At 35.7% G+C, this 13,477-nt stretch overlaps 1 protein-coding gene across 10 annotated transcripts in view; it reads right to left on the reverse strand.

Annotated features, from left to right (window-relative positions):
* The window catches only part of VPS13B (vacuolar protein sorting 13 homolog B (yeast)), an 805,833-nt gene that overhangs the window by 705,303 nt on the left and 87,053 nt on the right, over positions 1 to 13,477 (reverse strand). For all 10 annotated transcript variants that reach the window (XM_010863525.1, XM_010863528.1, XM_010863522.1 and 7 more), the window contains exons 9-12: positions 9,994 to 10,089; positions 9,398 to 9,520; positions 8,796 to 8,933; positions 7,819 to 7,906 (exon numbers count right to left, since the gene is read on the reverse strand). In XM_010863525.1, coding sequence (XP_010861827.1) covers positions 7,819 to 7,906; positions 8,796 to 8,933; positions 9,398 to 9,520; positions 9,994 to 10,089 — 445 coding nt within the window. The remainder of the gene's footprint in view (positions 1 to 7,818; positions 7,907 to 8,795; positions 8,934 to 9,397; positions 9,521 to 9,993; positions 10,090 to 13,477) is intronic.

Raw genomic sequence — 13,477 nt, forward strand, 5'->3', positions numbered from 1 at the left:
GGGATGGTATGGGGAGGGAGGAGGGAGGAGGGTTCAGGATGGGGAACACATGTATACCTGTGGCGGATTCATTTTTATATTTGGCAAAACTAATACAATTTGTAAAGTTTAAAAATAAAATAAAATTTAAAAAAAAAATACATTTCCTTCATTTCAGAAAAAAGGAGTCCAGCTCAATCTCTAGTTTCAGTACCACATACAAAAAAAATTAAATTTATTATTCATACATTCTTAACAAGATGACTATATACAAATGGAAATGTCACAAATAAACATACAAAGTTAATCTTAAAACATATTTTATGATACACATAAATAATACTGAATCACATTACATATTAGGTGAAAATAACATTACCATTAAAAAAAAATCACTTTCCATAGATAAACCAGGTATTTCTAGACCTAAACCTGTTAGGATGAGGCAACTTGAAGATAATCAGAAGGACTATGGTTGCAAATCAAAATATTCAAAAACAAGGCAAATATCCTGCTTTTGAGTCCTGCAGGAGCTACTAGGCTTCTTTTAAAAACTGTCACTTCATAAGAAGACGGTTCTTTTAGACATCAGATTGTCTCTAAAACAATGAAGTCTAGAGGATTCTATTTTTTTTTTTTCCAGATAATGCAACATGATTATAACGCAGTTTAAATTTAGATGTCAGTCGCTTATCTCAAAGGTAAAACTGTGACTGACTTTTAGCTGCATCTTTTCAGCAAGGTATTTCACTCATGCCCACCTCAATATGTTTGGTAATTCCAGCCCCCTGAATGTTTGGCTATCCTTATTAAGAGTAAAGATAATATCCAGTTAGCCTAAGGATAATGAAGGACTTGCCAGTCTGTCCATGGAGAATTTTGAGCATTACTTTGCTAACGTGTGAGATGAATCCAATTGTGAGGTAGTTTGAACATTCTTTGGCATTGCCTTTCTTTGGGATTGGAATGAAAACTGACCTTCTCCAGTGCTGTAGCCACTGCTGAAGTTTTCCAAATTGGCTGGCATATTGAGTGCAGCACTTTCACAGCATCTCTTTTACAGTTGAAATAGCTCAACTGAATTTCATCACCTCCACTAGCTTTGTATGTAGTGATGATTCCTAAGGCCCACTTGGCTTCGCATCCCAGGATGTCTGGCTCTAAGTGAATTATCACACCATCATGGTTATCTGGGTCATGAAGATCTTTTTTGCATAGTTCTTCTGTGTATTCTTGCCACCTCTTCTTAATATCTTCTGCTTCCGTTTTAGGTCCATATCATTTCTGTCCTTTATTGTGCCCATCTTTGCATGAAATGTTCCCTTGGTATCTCTAATTTTCTTGAAAAGATTTCAAGTCTTTCCCATTCTATTGTTTTCCTCTATTTCTTTGCACTGATCACTGAAGAAGGCTTTCTTATCTCTCCTTGCTCTTCTTTGGAACTCTGCATTCAGATGGGCATATCTTACCTTTTCTCCTTTGCTTTTCGCTTGTCTTCTTTTCTCAGCTATTTGTAACGCCTCCTCAGACAACAATTTTCCCTTTTTTGCATTTCTTTTTCTTAGGGATGGCCTTGATCACTGCCTCCTGTACAATGTCACAAACCTCTGTCCATAGTTCTTCAGGTACTGTCTATCAGATCTAATCCCTTGAATCTATTTCTCACTTCCACTGTATAATCATAAGGGATTTAAGTCATACCTGAATGGTCTAGTGGTTTCCTCTACTTTCTTCAATTTATGTCTGAATTTGGCAATAAGGAGTTCACGATCTGAGCCACAGTCAGCTCCCAGTCTTATTTTTGCTGACTGTATAGAGCTTCTGCATCTTTGGCTGCAAAGAATATAATCAGATTTCGGTATTGACCATCTGGTGACTTCCATGTGTAGAGTCTTCTCTTGTGTTGTTGGAAGAGGGTGTTTGCTCTGACCAGTGCGTTCTCTTAGCAAAACTCTGTTAGACTTTGCCCTGCTGCTTTCTGTACTCGAAGGCCAAATTTGCCTGTTACTCCAGGTATCTCTTGACTTCCTACTTTTGCATTCCAGTCCCCTATAATGAAAAGGACATCTTTTTTGGGTGTTAGTTCTAGAAGGTCTTATAGGTCTTCATAGAAACATTCACGTTCAGCTTCTTCAGCATTACTGGTTGGGGCACAGACCTGGATTACTGTGATATTGAATGGTTTGCCTTGGAAGTGAACAGAGATCATTCTGTCATTTTTGAGACAGCACCCAAGTACTGTATTTCAGACTCTTTTGTTGACTCAGGGTTACTCCATTTCTTCTGAAGTGAAAAGAAATTCTTACTACAGTAGCAGATATAACAGTCATCTGAGGTAATTCACCCATTCCAGCCCATTTTAGTTCACTCATTCCTAAAAATATCGATGGTTCATTCTTGCCATCTCCTGTTTGACCACTCCCAATTTGCCTTGATTCATGGACCTAATATTCCAGGTTCCTATGCAACATTGTTCTTTACAGCATCAAACTTTACTTCCATCACCAGTCACATCCACAGCTGGGTGGTGTTGTTGCTTTGACTCCATCTCTTCTCTGGAGTTATTTCTCCACTGATCTCCTATAGTATATTGGGCACCTACCAACCTGGAGAGTTCACTTTCAGTGTCCAATCTTTTTGTCTTTTCATACTGTTCATGAGGTTCTCAAGGCAAGAATACTAAAGTGTTTGCCATTCCCTTCTCCAGCGGACCACATTTTATCAGAACTCTCTACCAGGACCCATCCATCTTGGGTGGCCCTACACAGCATGGCTCATGGTTTCATTCAATTAGCCAAGGCTGTGGTCCATGTGATCAATTTGATTAGTTTTCTGCGATTGTGGTTTTCATTCTGTTAAGGATAAGAGGCTTATGAAAGCTTCCTGATGGAAGAGACTGACTGAGGGGAAACTGGGTCTTGTTCTGATGGGCAGGGCCATGCTGGGTAAATCTTTAATCCAATATTCTGTTGATGGGCAGGGGCTGTGCTGTCCAAACTATAGTGGAGATAATGAAGATAATGCAACCTCCTTCAAAAGGTCCCATGCGTGCACTGCCACACTCAGTGCCCCTGACCCTGCACCAGGCCATAGCCAACCCACGCCTCCGCCAGAGACCCTTAGACACTCACGGGCAAGTCTGGGTCAGTCTCTTGTGGGGTCACTGCTCCTTTCTCCTGGGTCCTGGAGTGCACAAGGTTTTGTTTGTGTCCCCCAAGAGTCTGATTTCCCAGTCCTGTGTAAGTTCTGGCAGCTCTATGGTGGGGTTAATGGCGACCTCCTCCAAGACGGCTTACGCCCTACCCAGGCCTGCTGCACCCAGGCTCCTGCCCCCGGGGCAGGCCACTGCTGACCCATACCTCCACAGGAGATAGTCAAACACTCAAAGGCAGGTCTGGCTCAGTCTCTATGGAGTCTCCTAGTGAACACAAGGTTTTGTTTGAGCCCTCTGAGAATCTCTGGTGGATATGGGGTTTGATTCTAAACGCGATTTCACCTCTTCTACAATCTTGCTGAGGCTTCTCCTTTGCCCTTGGAAGTCAGGTATAGTTTTCTGGTGGGATCCAACATTATCCTCGGAGAAGCCAATGGCAATCCACTCCAGTACTCTTGCCTGGAAAATCCCATGGACGGAGGAGCCTGGTAGGCTGCAGTCCATGGGGTCTCTAGGCGTAGGACACGACTGAGCAACTTCACTTTCATGCATTGGAGAAGGAAATGGCAACCCACTCCAGTGTTCTCGCCTGGAGAATCCCAGGGACGGGGGAGCCTGGTGGGCTGCCGTATATGGGGTCGCACAGAGTCGGACACGACTGAAGCGACTTAGCAGCAGCAGCAACATTCTCCTGTCGATGGTTGGTCAGCAGCGAGTTGCAATTTTAGAGTTCATGCAGGAGAAGATGAGTACACGTTCTTCTATTCCATCCTCTCATCTCAGATGTGAAAGTCACTTAGTCGTGTCTGACTCTGAGACCCCGTGGACTATACAGTCCATGGAATTCTCCAGGCCAGAATGCTGGAGTGGGTAGCCATTCCCTTCTCCAGGGGATCTTCCCAACCCAAGGATTGAACCCGGGTCTCCTACATTGAAGACAGATTCTTTACCATCTGAGCCACAAGGGAAGCCAAATTTGAACTACAGAAACAAATAAATGTCAAGTCACAACAAACCAAGAATTTTAGGTAAAATATTTATTTGAAGAATTCAAAATTAATCTCTTGAGAATTCAAAATATTTTCCTTAGGTTTATAAATACTAAAAATTCCACAAATTTCCTGTTTCAAGTAATCCAAGAAAGAAGAAAATCTGAACAGAGCAGGAACAAATGCAAGCTGTAGAGTTAAACTGCTGCTGCTGCTGCTGCAGCTAAGTCGCTTCAGTTGTGTCCGACTTTGTGCGACCCCATAGACGGCAGCCCACCAGGCTCCCCTGTCCCTGGGATTCTCCAGGCAAGAACACTAGAGTGGGTTGCCATTTCTTTCTGGGTTTAAATCCCCCATATATGCTGTGTGATCTTGGCCAAGTTATGAAATCTGTATAGGACTGGCTTTTTTCTTATCTGGAAAATGGGAATATTGTTATCTACCTTACAGGGTTATTACAAAGATTAAATAAGCTAATATACGTAAAACATCTAGAAGAGTGTTTTCCATTTAAAACCATTCAACAAATACTAGCTATTATTATCACCATCACCATATTATAAATGAATATAGATTCACAATGAGAAAAAAAACATGAAAGCAGCTACCAAAAAGCAGGCAACGAATAAATGAACAGATTGTTGGGTGAATGAAAGAACATATCTTTAATGTACATGTGACACTCACAAGTTAAATTAACAGTGGATTTTTATTATTTTTTCTCAAAAAAATTATCTGCTCACACACCTGAGAAAGTATCTGTGTAAGCAGTAAACCAAAACGATGACCACAAATCTCAGAACAGCAGTTTCCCACAGTGAGGGAAGGAGAAGACTTGATGGAAGAGGAACACACAGGGTGCTCGCAGTGTTGACATCTCCTGTTACTCAATGCATGTGGGAAACACACAGGTGCTTATACGTCTTTGCTGTTCTATTCTGTACACAAACGTACAGAACCTTTCTGTGTGTATGTTATGATCTAACATTTTGTTTAAAAAGTTAAAAGATTATACAACAATGCATATTATTCACAGGAATGAAGTAAATGAAAAATTCAAAAGTTAACAAACGACCAGCATCTCAGTCAGAAAATAAATATGCATCCTAAGTAAATATAAAATCATGTGTCCATCTTTTAAAAACTTTAGAAACAAATACATACAAATAACAAAATTTTCAGTGTGAGGTTTCCTTTACTTGAAAGGCAGACTACTTCAAACTTCACCTGCTCAGAAAATACCAAAGACACAGCACCTGCAGAAGACACCACACTAAACAAGAAGAAACCTACCAGCTTACTTTTGGCAACTACAATACAATTAAAATTTGCCAAGCTCTTAGAACAGAGACTTTGGAATTGCACTTTTATATACAATTATCCCTTGCTTTTCAAAAGTTAGCTTTAGGCCATTTTTCTTTTACAGAAGTTCTACATTAATACCTGTTCCCCTAATCAAAAGAAATCTGAAGAGAATTTTTACTTTTACATAAAAAGGTGAAAACAGCATTCACCATTTGTCTCTCAGCAAAGCATTTCACAGGCAGCCCCAGCATGGAGAGGGGGCTCCAGCAAGCTCCTTCCCCAGGAACTACATACAGAATCTCAGTATCAAGCTGCCATAGCTGTGAACTGTGTCTGTTGAGTATCTGAGCTTTATCTCCGTTTATTTCGTGCATCCATTAACAAGGTCTGCACTAAGGTAACTGCTTCTTCATTTTATACCATTTTGGACTACCAGCAGTTTCCTACCAATGCTGTAATGGGAGAACCTGAAACATCTCTACCAATGTCCATGGGTACCTCAAAACACATCCTTTCCTCCAAAAATCTTCCTTTTTTGTCTCTGTCTTCTGTAATGATTATCACTGTCTACCAAGTAACTCAAGACCAAAACTGGGTCGACTATTTGAATTTTATTTTTAAATAAAGCAATGCGAAGGCAGTGAGGATTTTAAGCACAGAATTAAACCAGTCTGATTGCAGTATGGATCATAGGAGGGCAAGAGTGGAAAGAGAAAGCCAGTGAAAAAGCTACTAGAATCTAGAGATGATAAAAGAATGGATGAGAGCATTAATGGTAGAACTTAAGAAAAGATAGATTCAAGAGAGAGTCTATAGAGAAGATGTGATGAAATGTTCTGAATGTTCTGGATGTTCTAGATGTTACGAGAGAAAGTGTGATGTGTGATGTGGATGATTCTCAGATTTCTGGCTTGCACAGCTAAAAGAGAGCAAGTAAAAATATTCCAATAAGAAAACCATGAAAATGGGTTTCCCAGGTGGTGCACTGGTAAAGAATCTGCCTGCCAATGCAGGGGACACAAGAGATGTGGATTCAATCCCTGGGTCGGGATGGTCTCCTGGAGTAGGAAATGGCAACCCACTCCAGTATTCTTGACTGGAAAGTTCCATGGACAGAGCCTGGAGGGCTACAATCCATAGGGTCACAAAGAGTCAGGCACGACTGAGCATACAAGAGCAACAGAATCATGAAAATAGGGGAAAAGTAGTAGGTGGGTATGTGTGTGTATGTTAGTCACTCAATCATGTCCACCTTGTGATCCCATTGACTGTGGCCATGAGAGTATCAAGGATTCAATTTTGACATTCAATTCTGAGATATTTATGAGACACAGAAGTGAAAGTGTCAATTGTGCATGGCATATATTTAATTCTACATTTTAAAGAGTAAGTATGGACCAAAAATACAAATATGGGCTTCAACAACATATAGAAGGTACCCAAATCCATGAAAAAGAAAAGATTACTTCAGGAAGAGTTTAGGGAAAGAAGTGAATCCAAGATTTGACCAATGAGAACACCAACATTTAGAAATCCATTTTGAAAAGAGGAAGCAGAAAATTACTGCTCTTGCCTTCTGTTTCCATCTAACAAAACTTAACAATCCTTCAAGATCAACTCCTCTGTGAAGTCTTCAACACCACAAAGTAATCCCTTTCTCACTCAGACCTCTTTTAGCTGTCTGTTTATATTACTATCTCTAACATGCTATATTCAAATCATTTATTTAAGTGCATAAATACTATTTATTGCTTTCTTGAGAAATGCCTTGTTCTTCTTTGCATTCATAATATCTAATTTATTATCTAACACAAAGAGATCATGTATTAAAATATGAAAAATTAACAAAACATGGTGACCCTATTTCGACTAAGTTTTCAATATGAAAAAGAGTCAGAATAATAAGCACAACATAGTATAGTTAAATTTCTGAAATCATTTGATTGTTAATATAATGAATGAAACATAATAAAATAAGACTGTGTCCTTAATTTCCAGATAAATATATTTCTACTTTTGTTTCAAACAACAAGCTCCTTTTTTAATAAAAAGATCTATATAACCTCCAAAATGTATTTAAATACAGAAAAGGCAATGTTCATGCTCTTTGACAACATGAAATTTGATGTATCAGAATTTTTAATATGTGGTACATATTAAAAACTAATTCTAGTTAATAATACAAAATATAGTATTTTCAATCAGCACAAAGAAAGGACTAAAAATGTTAAGAATCTAAGAAAATTCTAACATGACGTTAAACTATTCCCCAAAGTAACAAAAGATAACTCTGATGTTACAGAGTGCAATTAGTCTAGGACCAATTGATGCTAAAGAAGTCCTATTTTTGTTGTTCAAGCAAAAGCAAACATAAAAGAAAGAAACCAGTACCTTTGCCAGTGGTGTTCTCCATTGTATACAGGTAATCCATGTAAAATGCCCCGAACCTTTGCATTCCAGCTATCTCAGTGTATGTCTCCTGCCAACAAAGCAAAGCGAACAGAACACACATTGTATAGCACAGACTACTGGGTTAAAAACCTGACAGGTCAAGAATCAGACATACATCCTTATGGAGAATATGTACCAACTCAAAAGATCACCAAAACAGAAAGAAGAACAGAGGTTACCCAAAGAATTTACCTCTAAAAAAGGCAGTATTTACCTCTCCTGTAGACCACACAAAAGGACATCTATAATACTACTAGATAATTTCACCACTTAGTCAAAAATGTCTGGTTAATGAATACCTACCATGGAGTAGGGCAGTGTGGTCTTAACCTTTATCACCATCACAAAACTGTCTAATATATACTCTCAAATAGAGTCAATCATTAATATTTCAGCACACTTATATGAAACAGTTCAAACACTAAAAAATACTAAAATATCTTTAAATGTATGTTAATTATGCAGGTCAAAATTAAATTCTTTACTTTCAACTATAAAATTAAGTCTAGAAGCAGTGTAAATCACTAAGTCTATTACACTAATTTTTGGTACATTTTTTTAATTTTAAATTTATTCCATAAAAAGTACATTAATATAATCTTATATGAAAAATTCAAATAAGACTAAGACAAACAAACAGTAAAATGTGAAATTATTCACATCTTTTCATTAATTCCATACTTCAAAAGTAACTGAAATGAAAAGAAATAATTCTACATCTTTCTGCCATGACTATTTTAACAGTAGGGAATGGATAAATAAATTAATAGATACAGAAGCTGTATAAATATATTCTAGATGTTTGAATGAACAATTAGCATTCAGAATAGAATAGATTACTGGGAAAGAAACATGGCAAGCACAAGTATTCCACCCCAGCACAACCTAGAATTCAGCTCAAAAATACATGCTCTGACCTTATGAGTAGCTGCATCCAAGATAAATTCTGCACGAGTACCATTATTTTCTGGGCTTCGGTAATCAAACAATGAATTTGTGAGGTATGTCAAACCTTTTATACTCAAATTTTCACCACAAAGGAAGAAACAGGCTTCCTGGAAATAAATGCAAAATTTTTGAACAGGAGGAAAACTGTTAGAGAAAATAAAACGTTGGTTTTGTAACACCAATTCAGTAGTCAACAGAAATTATTACAACTTGAAGTCCTATAAAAAGACAAGGAATGCTGTCTTCATTTTCACTGCCTATTTTGGCAAAGAACATTTTAACAAACCAAAGAAGAACTCCAAGTAGCTGCCATAAACAAGAAAGAAGAAACATTTATGAATTGGAAAGAATTTGGAACTACTGTCCAGGTGTTAAGTACTACCAACTTTCTCAATTCCCCTGAGCTCTATAATTTCTTACAGGGGAAAACAGTAAAGTTCTTCTCTGAAGCCAAAGATATATGCAGTCTCACAGATTTTTTTGGTATAGTTAAACACTTCAATAAGCACCTCATTATCCCTGCATTCTATCCAAAAAAAAAAAATGGAGAAACAGGGAGATTTTGACTTACGGTTTCACGTCTATTGATATTCTCTTCAAAATCTTTAACGCCCATAATTCCTTTAAGGCATATGGCTCTGCAACCTACAAAACCAATCTGGCAATCAAAGAAAGGCTCTCCCATCATAAGGGCCTATAGAAGGAAAAGAAGGATTATGAATTTGGATTTCAACAAAAATGTTACAGGCTTTCCTTGTAGAATTTCTAAATCAGCTGAGACATCTTTAGGATTATGACCTTTCCAAATTTATTCTCCTCAGATTACAAACCCTATTAAAAAAAGAAGCATCTAATTTGTCTCTGTATCCTGAAACCTTTGTATCCTCAATGACTGGCACTGGAAGAACATTACATACAAGTCAAACGAAAGAATGAAAGAATAAGCTAATGTTGCATATTCCAGTAAAATCTTCAGTAAAGAATATTTTTTTCAGTCAATACTACTGAACCCCAAAATAGAAATACAAAGCTATAATTTTAAATATATAATTTTAAAAAATAAATAAATATATAATTTATGACTTAAAAAACCCTGTATTTATTAAATATTAACCTTAAAGACCATTCCAAAGATTTCTGAAAGTACATTCAATGTTGATGGATTACCTCAACTGTAGTTCCTTCTTGTTCCCAACACAATACTTCTTTAGATTTTACTTTTTGAGGGCTGTAGTAACTACTCTCGGCTTGCATTTCAGTAAGCTATGAAACAATATAAGAATATTAAGTAAGTCAAATTAGTATTAAATGGCAATAAACTGTCATTATTATGATGAATTGATGGAAACAAGGCCAATTTTAAGATTCGGGAAATTTAATTATTAAGCAGGAAAACAGGTGCAACAAAAACAGCTGTAACAGATTATCCATGGTATAAAGAAAGGTTGAAATGCTAGTCTAGTAAGATCATACAGAGAATATAAATACTTTACTTTTATTTAACTCCTTTTTGTTAATAATATTGCTTAAAAAGGCAAAAGCTATGTAGCTATAATAGTTCCATACTCATAAAATGGTTCATATATTCTGCGAAAAATTTATGTGTATTTTAAACTCATTCTATCTTTACTAATTTATTCAATCAGCTTTAGTTCAATCATTTCTAAGATTTCTACCAATCTGCACTTTTAAAGAAAGCTGTGAAGAAACACAGATTCAACAAAACTTTTTTAGTTCTAAGAGAGAAACAGATTCAAGTGCTTCACTTTCAAAGTATGTAATCTCATGGTATGTGCCACAGACTCATTCAAGCATGCAAATACTTACTGAGCGTCTGCTCCATAACAAGGATTAACCTAGATGCTAATAAAACTATATATATATATATGTATGTATATGCACGCTCACTTAGCTGAAACTCACGGCATATTATTTCTACATACTCAAAAATTACATAATTGAAATTATTATTAAAAGAAACTTTCTAAATGCCATGTGGTACCCTGCTTTGGATGATGTTACAAAAAAAGTCATGAAATTAAAGTCTGTAACTTAAGGGTAATGCACCAACACAGGCTTGCTAGTTTTGACAAATGTACTGTAATAGTGTCAGATATTAATAATACAGAAAACTGGGTAAGAAATGTATGTGAACTCTCTGTACTAAGCACCTTTGAATTTTCCTATATATCTAAAATTATTCCAAAATAAAGATGTTACTTAAAAAAACAAAGGCATTCTGCTCATGTTTACTAATAATTCATGCTTACTAATGATTAATAAAGTCACCTTTATTCTTATGAAATGGATATATTCTTTGAACTTAAATGCAAAATCAAAGATAACATTTTTAAAAATTTACATTTATGTCATATCGAACTTACTGAACTGAAAAGCCACAATTCTAAACATGATAACCTCTTGATAACCTTAGGAATCAAAAAATTATTCTCAAATTTTACAACAATAAGTTTTTACATAAGGCTTTATTTCTTGGATGCTCCTAGAACTCGTATACACAATGCTGCCGTTTCAAAGTACAGTTCTATAATCTAAAATGCTTAAGTAAAATTGAATATTTTAGTTGATTGTCCTTCAGCTGTCTAGTTATTGTAGCAAAAAAGCAATTAATTGATTAAAAGGACGCAAACATTACAAGAACAATTTTCAACATTACTTTTTAAATGCTACGTTTAATTTGGCATGATTTTTGTTGGATTGATATCAACTGTTCAGAATGCTAATGCAGAAACATGACCTTATTTTCTGACCAAACTATGAACCACAAATTAATTCCATACATTCTTCAAACCCAAGCTGAACAATGAATTCTAATGTTTTCCTCCTAAATATCAACATATTTCCCTTAGAGAAACAAAAGTGCTTTAAATTTAAGATATATTGACTAATAACAAATAACACCCAAAAAGTCTATAAAAGTTTTGTATATAAAATGCCTATTCTGACTGACTCAATTTAATACAATTCTTCTCATTAGTGAAGTTAATAGAAACATTACTAGAATAATTTCAAATTTAAAAGTAAACATATAAAAGTCACCAGAAAAGATAGTACTTTACTAGCAATCCTTGGCTTCACTCATAAACTTAAAAATAATTGCACTTGGATCATTTAAAACTGGCAAGACATCTAGCAACAATTTGCAAAAGTTGTTTTTTTGTTATATTTTTAAAGAGTTTGTTCTATCATTTTTATTTTTTTCAGATTGGCCCATATCCCTTTAATTTAAACAAAGCTGAATCAGTAAATTTCAGATGCAAAATTTGTTTCATAAAATTCAGAAATAATAAACAATAGTGTTAAAATAGTAGAGGTAACATTTACATTATTTATCATTTCTTTCCCAAACTATCCCCCTTCAAAAAAAAAAAAAAATCTTTTAAATTAATCAAGCCATGACGAAACTTCTGTTGAAACTTATTCTCTACATTTTTGAGCTTTGTCAAATGAGAAAATATGGAATAGTTTTAATTAGAAAAATCTTCAAACACGACTTATTTTAAAGTATTTTTAATCTACCATCTGCTAGAGTTATAAATTATACAGCTTTACTACTAATTGAAAACGCGTATTTCAAGCAGTTAAACAATCTAAGGTAAATTTAAAACATCAGAGCAGAAATGATTTTTCATTGCTATATTTCCAGTATCTAACAGTTGCCTGGAACAGTATGTGTAATACTACTTCTACAGCCTAGACACATAAGTTTATCTTTTTCAGAAAAGTGCATCCATAGAAAAAAAAATCCACAAATAAAATCAAAGAAAAATAATCTAAAAGAGCGTCCAAAAATTTAGAAAAATGCTGTTAGATAAGCAGATGGGTAGATGGACAGATGCTGCTGCTGCTGCTGCTGCTAAGATGACTATGTACCGATGTTGATGAACTAGATAATTTCCAAGAGCTGGAGATACTAGTCTTTTTTCAAGTTACTACTTACTAAGTCTTGTGTACTATCAAAAAAGAATAGCCACTATTTTCTGAAAAGACTAGTACACCTTCATCTGTCTAACAGACATTTAAGTTGTTTCCATTTTTATGCCATTGTAAACAGTGCTTTTATGAAGATTCATGTACATCTACTTGTTTGAGTTCAAACAAAGATTTTTCTTATTAAAACTATTCCATATTTTCTAATTTGACAAAAGTTAAAAAGAACTCAATTCTTTTTACTATATAGCTAGGAGTATAATTGTTTGGTCATTGATCATTCTTCATTTAACCTTTTGAGGAACTGCCAATTTTCCACAGTGACTGCACCATGTTACATTTCCACCAGTCTTCCCATTTGTTCTAAATTAACAGAAATAGTATGGACCTAACAGAAGCAGAAGATATTAAGAACAGCTGGCAAGAATACACAGAAGAACTGTACAAAAAAGATCTTCACAACCCAGATAATCACGATGGTGTGATCACTGACCTAGAGCCAGACATCCTGGAATGTGACATCAAGTGGGCCTTAGAAAGCATCACTACAAACAAAGCTAGTGGAGGTGATGGAATTCCAGTTGAGCTATTCCAAATCCTGAAAGATGATGCTGTGAAAGTGCTGCACTCAATATGCCAGCAAATTTGGAAAACTCAGCAGTGGCCACAGGACTGGAAAAGGACCGTTTTCATTCCAATC

This window comes from Bison bison, unplaced genomic scaffold (genome assembly GCF_000754665.1).
Source record: "Bison bison bison isolate TAMUID 2011002044 unplaced genomic scaffold, Bison_UMD1.0 scf7180017864491, whole genome shotgun sequence".
NCBI classification, from domain to species: Eukaryota; Metazoa; Chordata; class Mammalia; order Artiodactyla; family Bovidae; genus Bison; species Bison bison.